Consider the following 18,942-nt stretch of genomic DNA (forward strand, 5'->3'; position numbering starts at 1 on the left):
CTTTCTGTCAAAAACAGTTATTTTTTTTAAGATGCTGAATGCATAGACTACAAAGAGATAGTTTGCCATGCTAAAATCTTAGACTCTTGCATGATTTTTAAAAAAACCTTAAGTGGAAAAAAAAAGCCGCAGACTGAGTGAACCTGTAACTGCAAAACAACCACAAATCTCTGGGGGGGTGGAAGGTGAGAGGGTTTTGAGCTATTATAACAAGGGCCTGTGGATGTTGCCAGGTCAGGCCGGCAGCACTGGACACCTTCCAACCACAGCCCAGGGGCATTCCCACTGAGGCCCTGCCTCCCTTCACACCTGTGACCTGCCAGCCCTACAGGACCTTGTCCCACCCTCTCCGCCCCTCTCCCTCGCCTGCAGGTCATGTCAGGTCTTGGCTCAAATGGCCTGCCAGCAGGCCTTCTTACAAAACTGCCAGCAGGCACGCCCCCCCAGCACACACACATTGTGCTTGTGTGGCACCTGTCCCCTCGCTGCATCACAGAAGTTGGTGGTTCTGTGGTTATGTCTCTCCCCTCCCCCATGCACACGCGTACACACACGGTGTCAGATCCAGCATGGCACTGATGTCTGTCCCTGCCATGTCCCCATTACAGTGCTTGGCATTCAGCAGGGACCAAACCCCTACTGTTGAATGATGGGAGGAAATACACAAAAAACCTGCCATCTCACGCCCTCTGAAGGAGAAAACCAAAGCATGTGACAACACCCAGTGTTGAGGGGACGTGAGCCCCCGGGGTGCTGGTGGGGTGTTGCTATCGTCTGAATGTTTGTGTCCCCCAAGCTTCATACGCTGAAACCTGATCCCAAAGGTGATGGTGAGAGAAGGTGGGCCGTGGGAGGTGTTCAGGTCTCAAGAGACCCCCAGCACCCCTACCAGTGGGACACAGCACCCTGGTCTCAGGCTCCAACCTCCAGAATGTGACAAATAAGTGTCTGTCGTTGATGAACCCGTCTGTGGTGTACGTACAGCAACCTGAGGAACGCAGCAGTAGGGCCACGGACAGCAGGGGTGCCCTCAGCCCCCCCCCCCCCGAGAAGCACACGAGGGGTCTGGGATCGACCCCCATGCCTGGCTGTCCTCACAGGAGCGGGGTAGTCACGTGACCTAGTGAGAGTGGGTGGCCCCCATCTCATTCTCAGCAGAGTGAGTCTGAAGAGCACGAGCCAGACTGGGAGGGGAATGGGGGGCAGAGGGTGGGCAGGTGACCACTACAGAGGGAGCAGCTGGGTGTGGCCCAGCTGGCTGGTGGGGGCCTGGCTGGTCCTCTCTCCCCTGGGAAGGACACGGGAGCCTTAGGACGGCAAAGGCTGGGCCTGCCAGCAGGGGCAGATGCGTGCTCTGTTCAGAGCACCTGAAGCTTGTTCAGTTTTGGGAGTATTCTGTGACCAAATGAAGGAAACCAAAGCACCAGTCCCTGGGCCTTGGGAGGGTCTCTGCCTGAGCTCTGATGACCATCGCCCACACTTGCCACCAGGCCCTGGGCCCGGCAGGACTGACCCCACGGGGTGACCACGGGGTGGTGTGTGTCTGCTCCCTACAGAACAGGTCAAGTCTGGGGTGTCCTGAAAGCACCCTCAGTGCTGGGCAGGAGAGCGGCTGGCGGACAAAGGGAGGTAGTGCTGAGAAGCACGCTGGGCCACAGCAAGGGCTGCCCAGGTGGCCCCTCCCTGCGACTTGGCTCTGTGTTCACGTTCATTTTCATTACCACCTTCCATCTGGTGGGAGAAAAACTGAATGGAAAGTAAGCAACACATACTTTAAAGGAAATAAAGCGACTTCATTTGAAAAATCAAGTGGGTGCTTCCATTAATGGTAAACACATATTAACGTGATTTATTTTACACCAACATTGCAAATGTAATGGAACTACAGTATCAGAAATATATTTGAAAGCTCTTTTAAAAGGCACAGAGAAAACCACAAAAGGTTACATTATAGTGCATCCATCTGTAAAGCTCAATAAATCAGTCTAGATACCTTTTTCTTCCCTAGAAACTGCAAAAGCATAAAATAGAATTCGTGTTTCTCTCCTCCCTTCCATCCGTTTCCACCTTCTGCTTGATTTTAGCGTATTTCAGCTACACAGGCCACAGCTACAGAAGGCAGAACCCATGCCTGTAATTGGTCCCTTCTGGACACTTCAGAGCAGAAGTGACCACATCTGCCCCTTCTACATCCCTGTCTTCCCCAGTTTTCAGGATGTAAAATAACGGAGATGCTGACTCAGGAAGTTCTGTGGCTGCTGACCCAGCACAGGAAGGGCCTAGGCCGAAGCAGCATAATGGGGGTCTCGAGAACACAAAACCTGCGGACTACAGGAGCAGGTGCCGCGTTCTGCATGGACGGAGCGTCACCTGTCTGCCCACCTGCGACCAACTTGGTGCACGTGGTCCAAGGAGAATGAGGACTCACGGCCTCTTGAATGTTGAGAGGAGGTGGAGCTGCAGGATACCACGGCCCTGGGGGGCAGGACGGCTGAGTGTGCTCGGAAGGGCTTCTCCTCACGTGAGGCTCAGGCCTGCAGCTCTTTGGTTACATGGGATCGGGCAACAGTACAAACACGCAATGACGGCTCTGAACCCCGTCAGTCCCATTTACATGTCTCCCCAGTTACATGTCACACGCCTGCAGAACCGCCTGTCTGCTGCGCCCTAGAAGGGAGGGCAGCCCGTGTCCCCTCAGTTGAGTGAAGTGAGAGGAGGTGCTGAGGAGAGCCCTCCCCAGCAGGAATGAGAGGGGACAGCTACTTCTGAGGACGCGCACGGCTCCCATGACAAGTTGCTGGCTGGCACTCGCTCTGCCCGGGAAGGAAGCAGGAAGACTGCACTGAATCCATGGGTGCCCGGGGAGCAGAGGTGTGCAGTGCACAGCGAGACCTGGGGGGACAGGGGACGCTGGGCCAGCGTGGGCCGAGAGAAGCAGGTGGTCCTCAGGGGGGCATCCACCACAGCCCAGGACCTGGACACTAAGACCCCGAAGCACCGATGACAGAGGACGAGCCTGGGCTGAAGAGCAGAACGTTCCAGATGGTGGAGCAGCAAGTCCTCACCAAGGGGCTCCTGAGACGCCCAGGCAGAGGGGACTTTACGGACAGCTGTCCTTGTCCCTACTGCCGCCTCCTGCCTGGTGCTGGTTCCCACACCCCGAGGTGATGCCCTGGGGACCCCTGGAACTTCGCCAGCAGCCACGAACCATCTCTGGGTGGGGGGTGGGAGTCACCTTCATGTTCTGATTTATGCTTTGTATCCAAATTTCCTACAATCAGAACACATTACCTTTATGACTTTTTTAAAAACATTATAAATCTAATAATTCCTCCTGGGATGGTGGTTGGAGTACTCATTAGAGAAACTGTAGACAGTTGGCAAGACAGCCAGACACCACAACCTCCCACTTCTTCCTGTTTTCACCTTCTCTGCCTCTAAACCCAGACTCTCTGGACTCTGGGTCATATGATGCACGGGACTTCTGAGCCTATTCAAGACCCTGGAGAGGCTTCCAGGAGGGACAGGGCACGACTCCGTGACTCTCCACTGCTGGTTGCGGAGTACACGCTGCAGGGCCGGCACTCACAGCCCCACCTGCCTGGAACTTTCTAGATTCCTTCCATGAATGGGTGCTCAGTCTCCTGCAGCTCAGTTACAGCCCTAACTTACTGTCTCAGCCTACCTGGGTGTGGACACCTCTGCAGTCTCGGAGAGCTGGGGGCGAGGTGGGGCTTTGGGACATCACCTCACACTTTCTCACACCTGGACGTGACTGGCCACAGGTGGAGCTGCAGCCTGGAGTCCACCCAGCAGGCCCACGAGCTGACTGTGGCCGCTTGCTGAAAAATGCTAGTCCCTCAGAGAGAAACACTGTCACTTGAACAAACTCAAGGCCACTTTGCACATGAGGACTCTGGTGACACTAGAAGAATACAGACCTGCTGTTGCATCTGCTGCCCACAGGTGAGGCGCAAACTTGTGCGAGACAGCAGAGTGACAGGGAGGAAGGGCTCCCACCCACACCCGCCGCGGACAGGAAAGTCGGAATACGGGGGATGCCACGTTTAACGAGCGCCCGGCTCTATGGCAGGAAAGTGCATTCGGAGGCTGTGGGTGGCACCAGTGTCGCCAAGGCACCTTTAGGGGGCATCCCAGGTACCCCCCCTTGGCTGTGAGAGGCCCACGGTGGGGAGTCCAACGGCTCACGCTTGATCATGGGTGGGGTCCCGGGAGCTCTGCAGTCACAGCCCAGAGCCGGGGGCTGGTGGCCCCGCAGAGAGAGGCAGCGGGGACACTCCAGGCACACACAGGGTGCGCAGGGTGTGGGGTGGACTGGGGCCAGCTCCCTGCCGGGCCTGGGGGCGGCCCTTGGCATGCCGTGCCCCAGGTGTGGGCCGTACAGGTGGTGCCTCGAGTCTGGCTCTGTTTTCAGGTGCATCCTGGTCGGGAAAGTGACGAGCTGTCTCTTGGCCATGTCACTGGCTCCCAGCCACACATGGCTTGGGGACACGGAGTAGCCATCTGCTGCATCCTCAGACCCAGAGTCACCCTCCATCTTGATGGGCACATCTAGGGACAACATGGGATTGCACGGGGCCCCTGGGGGCATGGGCACACCTCGCAACTTGATGTCCTCGGTGGAATAGGCCCCTGCTGTGAGACACTGCATGCCAGGCTGAGGGAGCCGGTTCTCCAGGCTCCCCTGGGGGAAGGGGCAGCTGGCGGGAGGGTGCACCTGGCCCTGACCGCCATCCCGCAGGGCTCTGCTGGCCCGGCTTGCGTAGGCACTGGGGGGCTGGTGACAGCTGGGGGAGTTCCTGAAGGGACTGACACCGCTGGCAGGGATGGTGCCTGAGGTGCCGGGGTAGGGCATGCAGGAGCCCCGGGGCACAGCGGGCATGGAGAACGCGTCACTCCTGCTGGGCTCCAGCTTCAGCTTGGCGCCATCCTGACCATGCTTCCCTGCCACCCAGTTCAGGTGCTTCATGGGTCTCGGTGTCTGGAAGCGGCAGTCGTATGCGTGTGTTTCCCTCCGCACCCTCAGCCCCGAGGAGGCGCTTGGCACCCTCCTGTGCTCCTGTCGTGCCCTGTCCCTGTGGAGAGGAGAGGGCGTATCAGACAGAGCAGGCGCGGTGATGCGGGCTGAAGCTGCCGTGTATGTGCCCACACTGCGTGCCCTCAGCCTGCACACAGCCCTGCAAGGCCAGCACCAGCATCCTCCCTTCCTGTGTGTGACCCTCCCACAGCCTCCTGGGCACCTGGTGGGGTCCATGAGGCGCATGCATGTGGGAAGGGTCAGCCACACCAGTGACTTCTAACGGGGGAGATGGGGGTCTGGGTGGGTTCTGTGCACCAAGCCCTGTTGCTGGCCACGCTGCTGCTATGCTCATGACATGGTGTGACATCACTGTGACAGGGGAGATGGTGACAGGAGGGCGAGGTGGAGCCTGGCAACTGCATAGCCTGGCCCGTCCTCCAAGAGGAGACACACTGGTCAGGGAAGAGAGCCCAGAGCCTGGGTGGGGTGGGGCAAGCACAGAGGGTTTCTGAGCAAAGGTGAGGGTGGAGGACAGGGCGGTCCCCCAGGGCCCAGGCTACAGGCAGAGGGGGAGTCCAAAGGCCCCAGCAGTCCTGGCTGATGCTCCCACTGTCCCCGGCCAGTCCCCAGACATATAATGACAACTGCTAGGACAAGAAGCATGTCTGGGTGTGCTCCCTGTGTATCTGCACGTTCCACTAACAGCGAGATTTAGTTGTCATGGTCAAGGCCACCAGACCTGCCACCAATCACTCTTCTTTCTTAACCCCGGCTGTGACTTAGCAAGGCTCCGGGCTGGGCAGAGGCACCACTTACCCTGCAGCCCCCTCAGGGTCAAGGACGAGGTCAGGGCCACCCCTGAGGCACAGGCACATGGCCCTGGCTGGGACCCGGGCCCAGCGACAGGCGTCCATTTGTGCCCTGAACACCGAAATGCTGTTTTCTCCATTGTTCCTTCCTGTCGAGAGTCAGAGAAGGGAAAGCCGTCACTGTGTGAGCTGCAAGGTGCCTGGACTGGTGAGCGGCTCTGTTCTCAGTGGTCGTGACTCATGCAGTTCCTCAGAAACGCACAGACCAGTGCCCGTAAGAGCTGGCCATCGGCCCAACCTCGCTCCTTCCAAATGGCGTTTCCATGGAATACGCCATGGTGTCCAGAGAAAGGGACAGCCTCCAAGGGACACAGACGACACATTTACCCATTTTAGAAAGATGAGATAGTGAAGTTTTAAAAGTACCTGCTAAGTAATTGGGTTTTCCGCTCAATTCTGACTCACACAGACTCCTGGTAGATTTTGCTCTGTGGAGAACAGATAACAGCAAAACAACAAGCAGATTAAACGGGTTGACGAGAGATGTCAATGATAGGACAGGCGTTGGGGTGACGCCCAGGCAGGGAAGACACAATAACTCACACTTTTCAACTTTGTACAGATTGTAAAGCCTTTTCTCAGCTATAGATTTGCTGAAAATTCCAATTTACATCATGTTTGAGGCCAATAGAGGGCTAATGAATCTGCTTCAGAAAGTAGACGGGCACACAGAATGGGTTTTCAGTGCTCTGGCTTCATTGTGGATGGCCAGAGCGAATACAGCCGACTTGTGATCTGCAGCACTCACGTTCTGCAGGTCCCCACGATCACTAAGTAGGTGAGGACTGAGCCCTCGCCCGAGTGTGCACACATGCACACACATGCACACACACATGCATACACACACACGTGCACACACGCACACACACATAGCTTACACGCAATCCTAAATCCCAAAGAAACTCCTGCTAGATTTTTTTTTAATTACTTTTCAAGAGGAAAACCGAGGCTCAGACGCGTTAGGGACTTGCCTGGGGCCACCCCTCTAGCGGCGGCAGGAGTGGGCACCACACCCCTCCCTGTGGCCCAGAGGCTGCGAGGCCCCCCGCGGTGTGTCCCCTGGTGGAGAGCGGGGAGCGGTGGGGGTGGCTCCCCCAGCTGCGAAAGCCCTGGGCGTAGAACCCGAAGCACAGGTAAGTGCGAGGGGCAGGGAGTCACACACGCGGCACCGGGGACGGCCGCGTGACGGCCGTGTGGCCTCAAGGTTGGCTGAGGCACCGTTCAGCGCAGCTGGGAGTCCCTCCGCCCAGAAAGCCGTTTGCTTCTTTCCTGCAGGGCTGCGTGCAGTCAGCCTTGTCCTAGGCCCCTGCCGAGTTTTCATAATATTCAGCACAACGTGGTATCGGGCATTGACGCGGCTGTCACCGAGTGTCCCACGTCACGTCCCTTACTGCCTCCCCGGAAGGCGTGCGACCACGCGGCCGGCGCGCAGAGATCGCGCAGAGACCGGCCCGCGCGCCCCGCTCAGCCCCGCGGCCGCCTGCGCAGCCAGCCTGCGCTTCCCCGGCCTGACGCCAGGGGGCGGCCGGGACCCGCCTTGCACCCCACCTCTGAGAGGCGATGGGGAGGTAGGATTTTCCTCTGGTTCTGTAGGGCTGGGAAGACACGCAAAAGAGAAAACTCCTTGTGTGAGTTTCCATTGTGATTACCAAGCCGCAACAACGTAAAAAGCAGGAGGCTCCGAGACAGTAAGTGAAGAGGGGTGCACTTCAGAGTCGCAGTGCTACTGTGTGCGGGGAGAAGGCGGGCGTGAAGGTCACCGCAGGGCACACATGACCTTGGCCCTGTGCTCCGCACAGGTGGGCTGGTCCCTGAGCAGTAAGCTCTGTGCTTTGGCACACTTTCATGACTTAGCTCGCATCATTCTGTATTCTGTTTCTCCTCCCTTGTATTTTACAACATTTTGTATCTTTAAACATAAGAGAGCATATCTAATTTAAAGCTGCTCCACAAAACTGCTGTCTTAGCATGCAGGCACATGTCAGAGACCCGGAGGACGGTCCCAGGCTCACGGGAGCTTTGTCCCTGGTAGCCACGCTCAGTACAGACGTGCGACGACAGCAGCAGCAGCAGAAGGCAGGGGCTCCAACTGCAAGCCCGAGGCTGACCACATCACTGTCACCAGGGGCAGAAACAAGCAGGTTAGCGTGACAGCCACTGCGGCTGCGGTCGGGTTTTCTAATCGTCTAAATGGTCGTGGGAGGCGTCACTGGTGAACCGTGGACGCTGAAGAGGACGGGACACTCAGACTCACCAAAGGGGAGCATCCTGAAGGTGACTTCTGGGGCTTGAGAGAGAAGCCAGCGTGACTGGATTGCCACTGGAGGACTTGGGCACGAGTGGCATAGGCAGCGTTTGCTGCCACAGTTCACAAACGTTCTCTTTTCTAACAGTGGCTTCCATAATGTGCTAGCTAGAAAGCACCACACTTGTCATTTTATTGCTCGCTGGAAATGAAGGAGGAGTAGACAGGAAATGCTACGTGCCGGGCACCTCACAATAAGCACCAGCCACCATGAGTGTGGCTGCTGAGGGGCTCTTACTCACTTTGTGTCCGTCGTGGCCGCGATGTCTGCCCTGTGCTTTGCCCTCAAAAGCGCGCCCTTCATTTTCATTTCTGCCACAGAGGGTAGGAGGACGGGCGCCACTACGCAGAACAGTGACAGCCGAGGGGATAGGGCTGTCCCCGACAGCGCCTTCCTCTTCTGTCCAAACAGGAATTTTAGTTTTCCTTGAAACTGCATCGTCTGGTGTTTTAAAGACAGAAACGTGTTCACAGGGCAAATTAGCAACATGGTCAGAGGACGCGGAACTGACATTCTCAGAGCAGAAAAGAGGAAAAGAATCTTCTCCTGAGTCACTGAGGAGACATGAACCATCCCCTCCATGCTTGGCTATGTTGGGACACGGACTATCCCAGGCCCTCAGAGTGACTCACGGTTTCTCCAGAGTCTCCATAATATCCTTTAAGTGACAAGCGTGTTTTCGGGTGTGCACTCTTGAGCCACCCTCACACGGGGACCGTGAATGTGCTCAACTTAGGCTGTCATTGACCCAGGTTACAGCCACCAGCCAGTCCCCCAGTAGCATTTGCTGGAGTAGATAATGTCTTCTGAGGACTTTTCCAGCTTTAACCGCTATTTCCAAATTATCTTTCCTTCACTCATGATGCTAAAACTTAAGGACAGCTCAATTCTGTTTATCTATAGCATATAGTGTGAATTTAAAAGCCAGCAAGTAACTTAGGACTTTGTGATAAAATTTTTAAAATCTCAAAATAAATAAGTAAAATTTAAAAAAATAAAAAGATCTCTCTACAGTAGAAAAGTTGATCTGTAATTGAGTTAGTCACCAAGTACCTTCCAGGTACCCCTGGCCATTGATGGAAGAATGACCCCACATGGCCCCACTCTCTCCCTACCCAGCCATCCATTTATCCATCCCTCCATCCATCTGTCCTTTCATATCTGGTTCCCCCATACATCCATCCGTCCATCAGTATTTTCTTCTCTCCTTCCCCCATCCAGCCATCCGTCAACCATCCATTGATCCATCCATCCATCATCCATGCATCGTTTCATCTGTTCATCCCTCCATCCTCCTATCCATCTATGTATCCATCCATCCATCCATCACCCACCCATCCATCCATCATCCATCCATCCATCCATCATCCATCCATCCATCCATTCATCCATCCATCCATCACCCACCCATCCATCCATCATCCATCCATCCATCCATCATCCATCCATCCATCCATCCATCCATCCATGTATCCATCCATCCAGCCATCACCCATCCAGCCATCACCCACCCATCCAGCCATCACCCACCCATCCATCCATCATCCATCCATCCATCCATCACCCACCCATCCATCCATCATCCATCCATCCATCATCCATCCATCATCCAGCCAGCCAGCCATCACCCACCCACCCATCCATCATCCATCTATCCATCGTCCATCATCCATCCATCCATCCATCATCCATCCATCCATCCATCCATCCATCATCCATCCATCCATCATCCATCATCCATCCATCCATCATCCATCATCCATCCATCCACCCATCCATCCATCCATCATCCATCATCCATCCATCATCCATCCATCCGTCATCCATCCATCCATCCATCCATCCATCACCATCCATCCATCTATGTATCCATCCATCCAGCCATCACCCACCCACCCATCCATCATCCATCCATCATCCATCATCCATCATCCATCCATCATCCATCCATCCATCATCCATCATCCATCATCCATCCATCCATCCATCCATCATCCATCCATCCATCCATCCATCCATCCATCATCCATCTATTTGTCTATGGATTACTGAATGAACAAAAACCTGCAAAGCACCTAACCTACTATATGCCAGTCACAGGCTTGGTGTGAAGGATTCAAGGCAGTGCTATGCTGGGGTGTGTTTCACATCAGGCTCTCCAGAGAAAAAAAAGATTCAATTTATACTGTTTGCCAAATATTTGGGTGTAAGTATTTCCACCATCACTGATTACAAGCTACCAACCTAACGTCACCTGGATCTGAATTCCTGAAATGATAACTGGCTCCCATGCACAGCACCAGTCAGCTCCATGTAACAGCGCCTCGCCCAAACTGTGACAGGGTGGTTTCCACACTCACAGGTAGAATTGGAAAGGGCCTGGAGGCCATGCAAACGCTGTGCTGCCCACGGGCCTATCCTCAGCTCATGTATTATAAGCACCCGAGCACTCTCCAGCATGTGCAGTAACGAAGTTAAGGGTAAGATATGATCCGACTTGTTTCAAACGAATTTGTTTTGCTTGTTTCCTCTACTTGGTGTATTTACAGTTTCATTTTTAACCTATGTTTCAATCTCTGCTTGATTGTATAGGAAAATCTAGCTATATCTAGCTATATTAAAACTATCTTAGTTTCCTGCAAAATGTAGAAAATGTCAAAATAAAAGCCTTTATGGACAACCAACTGCCTAAACAAAAGATGAGCAATTGTGTGTATATCAGGATCGTGGGGCAAATGAGCAAGTGCTTCTATTATGAAGGGTCCTGCGGTGGGGTAGGGGGCCTGCAGCAACAAGAGATCTACCAGATGCTTCTGCTGTGGGGCTGGGCCTGGGGCTCAGAGCTGGTTCAAGAGACATTCCCACCGCCAACTACCAATGACCTCCTTCACTGTCCCACTGGATAAAAAGAAGAAAATCCCAGGGCCAGAAGCTATCACTTTGTTATCTGATGGTTGAAGCCAAAATATTGCCATAAGCAATATGGTAGCCCGGAGGAAGCCAGGAGTGACTCGCTAAGCTGCTGTCACTCTGGGCAAAGTCAAAGCAACTTGGCAGGTTGGCTGGCCTGAGGTGCGTGAAGTGGGACCAGAGCACAGCATCTCTCGTGGGACACCCAGTTTGGAGAGGTGTCAGCAAGGTGAGGCTCAGGGAGAAACATGTAGGGCCCAGGAGCTCCAGGACACACAGCCTGGGAGGGAGGGCAGGTCCTGAGTCCTGCGAAGGGTTTCCGAGACCCAGCAGCTCAGCTCCCTCACTGGTCAGGCAGAGCCAAGAGGGAGGGACATAGGGAGGCAAGTGGAACAAGAAGGGGGGGGACTGTCAGGAAGCCGGGGTGGTGACGTCTGGAGAAGGGGCCTGGGTGGAGGCAAAGGAGGGATATTTTTGTTTTTCATTCTCTACTGTTCTGAAGTGACTGAGTTTGTATCATGTACAGCAATATTTTCATTAAGAAAACAACAACCGTTACTGCAGAAACAAAACAACCAACAGGAAAAGGTGAATAGAAACTGCACCACCGGTGCTGGTCACGGGTCTGTCTGCACTGAGCCTCGGGAGGCCTGGCTAAGGCTCCTCAGGCCAGACCCACGGGCAGCTCGGATGTGGGATGGTCTGGGGGTGCATTTCCTGAAAGCGGCTGGCAGTGGCTCAAAGCGCAGTGAAGCTGCTGTGTACAGCGGCAGTTGTGTACTGTGTGGCGGGCTCCAGGCTGGAAAAGGCCAGTGCGAAACAAGACCAGACCAGCGCCGATGGGACACGCCACCAGCGGCACTCGAGGGCTGGTGTGCAGGGGCTGCTCTCTCCCCCAGAGCCACGTAGAGGACAACCCACAGACAGGCCACTGTCAGCCACCCACCTTGCCTCCCCAGATGCACACTGAGCACCTGCTACCATGTTTCCCCAAAAATATGACCTAGCCGGACAATCAGCTCTAATGTGTCTTTTGGAGCAAAATCAATATAAGACTCAGTGTTGTCTTATATAAGACCCGGTTACTATTCTATTCTATTCTATTCTATTCTATTCTATTCTATTCTATTCTATTCTATTCTATTCTATTCTATTCTATAAGACCTGGTCTTACAGTAAAATAAGACCCGGTCTTATATTGTTTTGCTCCAAAAGATGCATTAGAGCTGATTGTCCGGCTACAACTTATTTTGGGGGAAACAGGTAGGAATCTCCAGCCCAGCCCTGGCCCAACAATTGGAGCCTGTGCCAAACACCCAACACCAAACACCAGGGGTACGTCCCTCCCAGGCCCACAGCTCAGGTGGGGAGATGGACCCCCGAGGGACCCACAGGGAGGGTATGCAGTGGTTGGGGGTCTGGGGGCAGCAGGGCACACACCCGATGGGGCCGGAAACTGAGCCTGAGAGGCCTGCCCTGTGGCACTGCTGGCGAAAGGCCCTGGGGACCTGGGGTCAGAAGGTTGCTGTGTTGAAGTGCTGCCCAAGGATGTGGCAGTGGGGTTCTTGAGAGGCTATGACCACAGGAGAATGTGGGCACTGGGCTGGGGTGGTGGTGGAGGCTGTGGAGAGCGACCCAGGCATCTGGGGTCCAAGAAGCGGGCAGGGTCTGGCACAGGCTGGGGCCCGCTCTGCTGCGCCCCCGGGAGGGCATGTCCTCCTTGCCCGTCGTTCCCTGCGGTGAGGAAACGGTCAGATAGGGGAAGTGGAAAGCCCAAGAATTGATCTGCAAGAGCCGTTCAGCCCTAGAGCCTGGGCAGGAATGGAGGCCTGGGACCTGTGCCGAGAGGTAGGATGCTTTGGCGCCTGTCGATCCTGGGCAGCTGGGATGTGGGGGGCTGGGCAATGCTCTGAACATGAATCTCAGATAAAGGTGCCATGAACGCAAACCCATGGCAGCGACCAGGCTGCTGCAGGCTGTACGCTGTGTCTGTCATAGATCAGCAGCCCGTGTCACCAGCCAGCTGAGAACCTGGCTCCACCTGCAGTCTGATCCTGGCCCGGACGTGCTCACTCACCAGGAAGCCCGACGTGCTGTCCAGCAGGCAGCGCACACGGCAGACGAAGCAGCGCGTCAGGAAGGCCGAGAACTCCGAGGGGCCTGCACGCCCATCCTGGGCCCTGAGCAACCGCCCCAGGACGGCATCCTCTCCTGCCCACGTGGACCAGCGGTGACCGAGAGAGACCATGAGAACACTCTGGTCAGCAAGGTGGCACATGTGACAGCATGGGGTCACCACGCCGCACACATGCCTGCCCCATCACGCACAGCCACACAGCTCGCACTCCCTGTGCCCCCGCCTGTCCCCAACCCCGTCCCCAGAGATAGCCGCTGTGACAGGTGTGCTCAGCAGGGTCACACGCATGCAGGACACCGCAGTTGTTTGCATTGCGCTTCATAAAACGGTGCCGTGTGTGGTCACCTGCGTTACTGTCACTCAGCTTCACAAGAACTGTGCTGCTGCGGCTGCTGTGTGCAGCTGTGTGGGGTACTGTCCTCCAATCAGTCCTAACTCCTGGAGACGGTGAGAGAACCGGAATCTGGCCCTAGGGCCCCGGGGACCCCGCCCTGTGTCCCAGCATCCTCTTGAGGGCCACCCCCTGCCAAGTGCGTGGCCAGCAGGCAGGGGTCTTGCCCACAAGGAACGGCATCTCTGAACAGACAACAATCCTTTGGGGCTTTTTCCAGGTAAATCTAATGTGGGCCAAAGGGATTTCCCAGGTGGCATGCGACCCGGGGACACAGGTGCCGCAGCTTCTTGGCAAGGGGCCGGAGCGGACAGAGAGGTGACCAGAGATGCCATCACCCAGGGCCCGAGGGCCATGGGCCACCAAGGAGGCGAGACAGGAGGGAGGAGGCCCCTGAAGGACGAAGCACTGGGACGCCACGCTCAGGGTGAAGGGAAGGAGAAGGGCAGCAGGTGGGCAGCTCTCAGGTGCATGCGCTTATGTGAGGGACTGCAGCCTGGGGAGACGCACCTGGCTCTGAGCACAGGGGCTGCCCACACGCCCCCTGGGGGGGGTCCATGGCCCAGTGCAGCTGCCGGCAGAAGTCCTCGCGGTCGTCCACGTGGATGTAGTCATAAATGTTTTGGTGCAGCACGTCCGTCTGAAACATCACAATACGTGTGTCAGACTTTCCCTAAGTGAGCTCTCACCCATTTCCGGTGACTGCCACCCACACAAACGGCTCAGCCATCTGTCAAGAGGACGTCACATCTGTGAAAGGAAAGTCCACGGAAAAGACAGGAGCGTGGCCTCGAGGCCATTCCCTCCCTTGGGGGACGCACCTCGTGGCCTGGAACACAGAGCCACCAGTGCCTCTTCCACCCACCAGGCTGTGCCCTCGAGGGTTGAGCAGGAGGGTCAGAGACCCAACGTCTTCTGGGGCCAAGACACCCACTTTTCTAATTTGACGCGACCCTCCATGACTCGGAGGGTTCTCCAGCTGTACGATTTGGGCACTCTCAGCCTCTGTGCTCTACTCAAATTGCCAAAGTTTACCAGGAAAGTGTCCCTGTGAGGTGAGGGGTGAGCCGCCAGGTGAGACAAGAGCTGGGCCAGTGCCTCCTGGTGACGTCTTTTTTCCCAGCACCTCCAGACCTGACCCTTGCCCCTTCCAGGATGCCACAGGACCCAGCAGCCTGCAGCCTTCTCTCTGGGCCTGTCTCCCTACTTGTCTCCCCACTGAAAACAGGGGCTGACCCTCACGGGCATCAGGTCCATACTGGGAAGCCGCCATCTGGGCCACACAGGCCACAACCATAGGCTGTGATGACAGGCTCTGCCGTTGTAACAACGTTCTCAGAGTGTGTTGGTGAACAACACACGCCCGTGCACCGCGTTCTCTCCCCTAACTGTCGCTCTGATGCTCCCAGGAAGGTGGTCGTAACTCGAGGGTGGACTCTAACACCTGTGCACCCCACAGTCCAGAGAGACTATGTTTTCACACAAAGCAGTGGGCACAGAGGTCACAAGTGGTGTCCTTGTCAGTGTCCAGGATCATGGGCTCAGGGCAGGAACGTGGGACTCACAGAGACGAACTCCTGGTGGAAGTGGACACCTCAGGCTTTCTCTCCAGCTCTGAAACTGCCGACACCCACCTCACCTGGTGGCTCTAGTTTCACCTGGTGGCACCCACCTCACCTGGCGGCTCCCGCCTCGAGTCTCACCTGGCGGCTTCCAGCTCACCTGACGGCTCCATGATCACAAGTACACTTCCCACAGGGATGTTTTCCTAATCAACTTTTCTGATTCAAGCATAACATGTAGGCTGAAAAGTGCTCAAATCATAAACACACAGCCTGATGGGTTCCCCGTAGAACCACCATGCAATCAGGAGACAGGACAGCAGCAGCACCCCTGAGACCCTTCCCTGCACCCTCCTGCAGGCAGGGTCACGGTCACGGCCAGCTGCACTGAGAGGTCTGTAAATGGAGCCCTGGTTGCCCTGGTGCGGCCTTGCTCACTCAGCATCCCAGCTGGGACATTCACCCAGTGTTTGCCACCATTGCTGTGTGAGTTTCACTGCATGAATTCCTCTGGCTAATCCCCGCTACGGCTGATGGGCGTTCGGCTGCTTCCTGTTGTGACTGGTGGCCGGTGGCACGTGACGCAGCCACATTTCTGAGTGCACACCCAGGAGTGGAATCACTGGCTCACGGCGGCAGAGTTTCAGTGTCAGGTGATAATGCCAAACGTTTCCCAGAGAAACTATACAAGATGCTCTCCCACTGGGGCAAGTACGAAAGTCCAGTGGCTTTGCTGGCTGACATTCGGTGCTTTTAGCCTTTGTCATGCGAGTCACCGTGGTGGTGTGTCACGGTTTCTTGGAATGGTTTTAACTGGCACATCACGGACACTAATGAAACTGCAACTTCTCACATCTGTTGGTCTTTAGATGCAAGTGTGTGTGCGTGCACACATACGTGTTGCCCGTTGGGGTCTTCTCTCCATTTTCCAACGAGCTGTCGTGCGGTTTTGTCTGTTTTTTCCTGTTCTGGAGATGAGGTCTTGGTTGCAAACATCTTCTCCACTCCCTCTCTGCCTCCCTGCCCTCCGAGTGGATGTAAGACAGCCTGTACATCAGTCTTTCCTGAGAGGGTTTTATCCCAAGAAATCTTTTCTCCTAGCTCTCCTAACTCTGCCCTGTTATCTTCTAGAAACTTCTATCATCCACCTGATATTTACTGTGTATGCTGTGAGGCAAAAGTCAAGACGCCTTTTTCTGCCACGTAGATCTGGTTCACCCAGTTCTGTTGATTGGCAAGACTGCCATTTCCTCACTGCTGACAGGGCCACCTTTATGCAAACCCCACATCCGTGCACACGTCTGCTCTGACTCCAGTTCTCTGCTGGGTCCACTTATCTGTCCTTGCTTGGGTCCCACACTGTCTTACCTGCTGAGATTGTAGAAGGCTTGCATCGACGATCATAAGTGTCCCGTAATTGTCACTGCTGCTCCCCTGCCCCCTCACAGATCTCCTGGGCCCCTGCACTTACAGTTAGCTTGTCCATTTCCACCCGGAAGAGCTGCTCAGTTTTTGCGGTGATGTCATTATTTCTATACCTTGACCTGACATCTTTATAACAATGTTGAGTCCTCCAAGTTCTAAATGGGGCAGACACTCCATTTAGCTGACCACTTTGGTTTCTGTAACGAATGTTTTGCCTTCTGTGTGGAGGCATGGCACATCATTTGACTCATTTGGGAATCTGGTGTTCTTCCATCCTGCTGCAGATGGCTGGCATGTGCCCTTTACGGTTTCGGGAAAGGGTGAGATGATGCTGCCCTCTGACCTCTGAGCACTGGCTGTCACCATTCTCACCAGGCTGCAAGTTCTTCTCTCGTGACTTTGAGTCAGTGACCCCAAGCTCGGCAGAACCCTGTTTGTCATGTCCACACTTTAGTTACCTACCGAAGGGGCCATGTGGAATTAACATGCTGGGCAAGTCTGCGGCTTAACCAAGCCGCAGGCAAAACATGAACTTGGAAGAGAAACTGGAGATGACACTTCTGACCAAGACCAATCTGAAGACATTCCATGTGAATATTCTTTAGCTTGAGGAAATAAGTCTGTGTTGTAATAATTAGTGTGGCATGTCTGACCACTCTTAGTCTTTCTTAATCTCCTAGAGTCTGGTTACTACGACGTGAGGTCAAGAGAAATAAATGGTGAGGAAAATGTGAGGAGAAGATAGAATGATCTAACAACTATTCAAATGGACAAAAACAAACATGGTTTTGATCAAGTATAAGCAGTCGCTATTCTAGCTCCAAACCATCATTTACGGAGTTAAGAATGAAAGCATTATTTTAACAAACTGCTCTTTCCAATATCTTCACTTTTTTGTGCAAAGTGTGTGTGTATCTGTTACCCACGGCTGTAGGACCCTAACTGCTCTCATCAGCAAGCTGTAATGTCACCCTGGTTCACATGGGGACAAGGGCCCCCAGCTGCTGGCCTTGGAGAGAACACACCACTTCAATCAATAAACATTGACAGCAACTAACAGACACATCTAAACCCACGTGTTCATCCCTAAAAGTGCTGGACTTGAAGACAGACAATGGGCTCAGATTGTTACAGGAAGTAAGTGGTTCCTGCCTTTTTGTAAAGCATTTTGCACACGAATCTCACAATAGCACAAAGCTGTTCCAATATTTTCATGAAATATTTTGCATATATTAGAGGCAGTGCCTGATTTAATGGCCTTTGGAAATAATTTCCTTACAATAAAAGGCAAAAGGTTTTTTACTTCTAACTCTTGAAGGAAAATGATCAACCTCCAAGAAAAAAAGAGATCCGATGACCATTCAGACCCGGAGTCAAGGTCGCTGTGCAGGACACTGCCTCCATCACGACGCCAAAGTCTGCTAGGACCTGCGAAGAACGGCCGGAGAATTCACGGGCAGCTCAGGAGATGGCCCCCAGACCACGCACACTGAGGGAGGTCGTGTCCTGTGATCTCAGCGCTGTGCCTGCAGTCCTCCAGCGAGGGAGCCAGTCACCCTGGCCACATCCACCAAGCTAGTGGTGACTTAGGGTCTTTGGGCGCTGGTAGCCGCGTGACTCCAGACTCAGGAGCCTGTGCTCTGTGGGGTGGAAGTCTGCATTTGGGTTCAGAGTTCTCAGAGACTTCCTTCCTGTCCCAGAGGCTGCGCTAAGGCTCCTTTTGGTCCCTGGGCCGTAGCCTGACCCCTTGATGCACCTTTTCTTAGAGGAGCCACCGCCATCTGGGTTCAGGTGTGAGGGGCCTCGGCCCCAGCTCGAAGCCCCACCTGGACCCATCCCACTGGCTGGCCTGAGAGACTCCCTGGACACAGGCATACCTCTTGCCGTGACCGAGCACAAGACAAAGCTGGGGTGTGGAAACCCTTATCTGATACAAGCTCCCGGTAAGGAAAGCTTGATTCTGGAGACGTTTACATCTTGAAGATAACGAGCATTTGCAAGGGAACAGAACCCACCATGAGGCAGACTGAAGGCTGTACTTACCTGATGAAAGCCCAGGTAGTCGGCGATCGTGGCCGATGCATAAAATATCACCCCTTCCGCACTCACAACCAGAGCAAAGCCATCGAGGGACTGCAAGAAACAAAACTCGATCGAGTTGGCTCCAAGATACATCCATGTAATCAAAGTGGAAAAAGGTGGAAAAGTGCAAGCAGTTTTGGCTTCAGCTTTCAGCCACTTCTCCCGTTTTGTGGTCTGTATTGATAACCCTAGAAATGCCCACTTTCCATTTATTTATGA

At 54.6% G+C, this 18,942-nt stretch overlaps 1 protein-coding gene across 1 annotated transcript in view; it reads right to left on the reverse strand.

The window, feature by feature from the left end:
• Positions 1 to 4,084: 4,084 nt before the first annotated feature.
• Positions 4,085 to 18,942, reverse strand: part of AHRR (aryl hydrocarbon receptor repressor) — a gene marked incomplete at both ends in the record, with an annotated part of 52,094 nt that continues 37,236 nt past the window's right edge. The window contains 7 exons of the mRNA XM_081053726.1: positions 4,085 to 5,096; positions 5,858 to 5,999; positions 6,277 to 6,338; positions 8,458 to 8,657; positions 13,204 to 13,337; positions 14,165 to 14,294; positions 18,685 to 18,774. Coding sequence (XP_080909852.1) covers positions 4,085 to 5,096; positions 5,858 to 5,999; positions 6,277 to 6,338; positions 8,458 to 8,657; positions 13,204 to 13,337; positions 14,165 to 14,294; positions 18,685 to 18,774 — 1,770 coding nt within the window. The remainder of the gene's footprint in view (positions 5,097 to 5,857; positions 6,000 to 6,276; positions 6,339 to 8,457; positions 8,658 to 13,203; positions 13,338 to 14,164; positions 14,295 to 18,684; positions 18,775 to 18,942) is intronic.

Source organism: Rhinolophus hipposideros (genome assembly GCF_964194185.1).
Source record: "Rhinolophus hipposideros genome assembly, chromosome: 7".
In the NCBI taxonomy this organism is placed as follows: Eukaryota; Metazoa; Chordata; class Mammalia; order Chiroptera; family Rhinolophidae; genus Rhinolophus; species Rhinolophus hipposideros.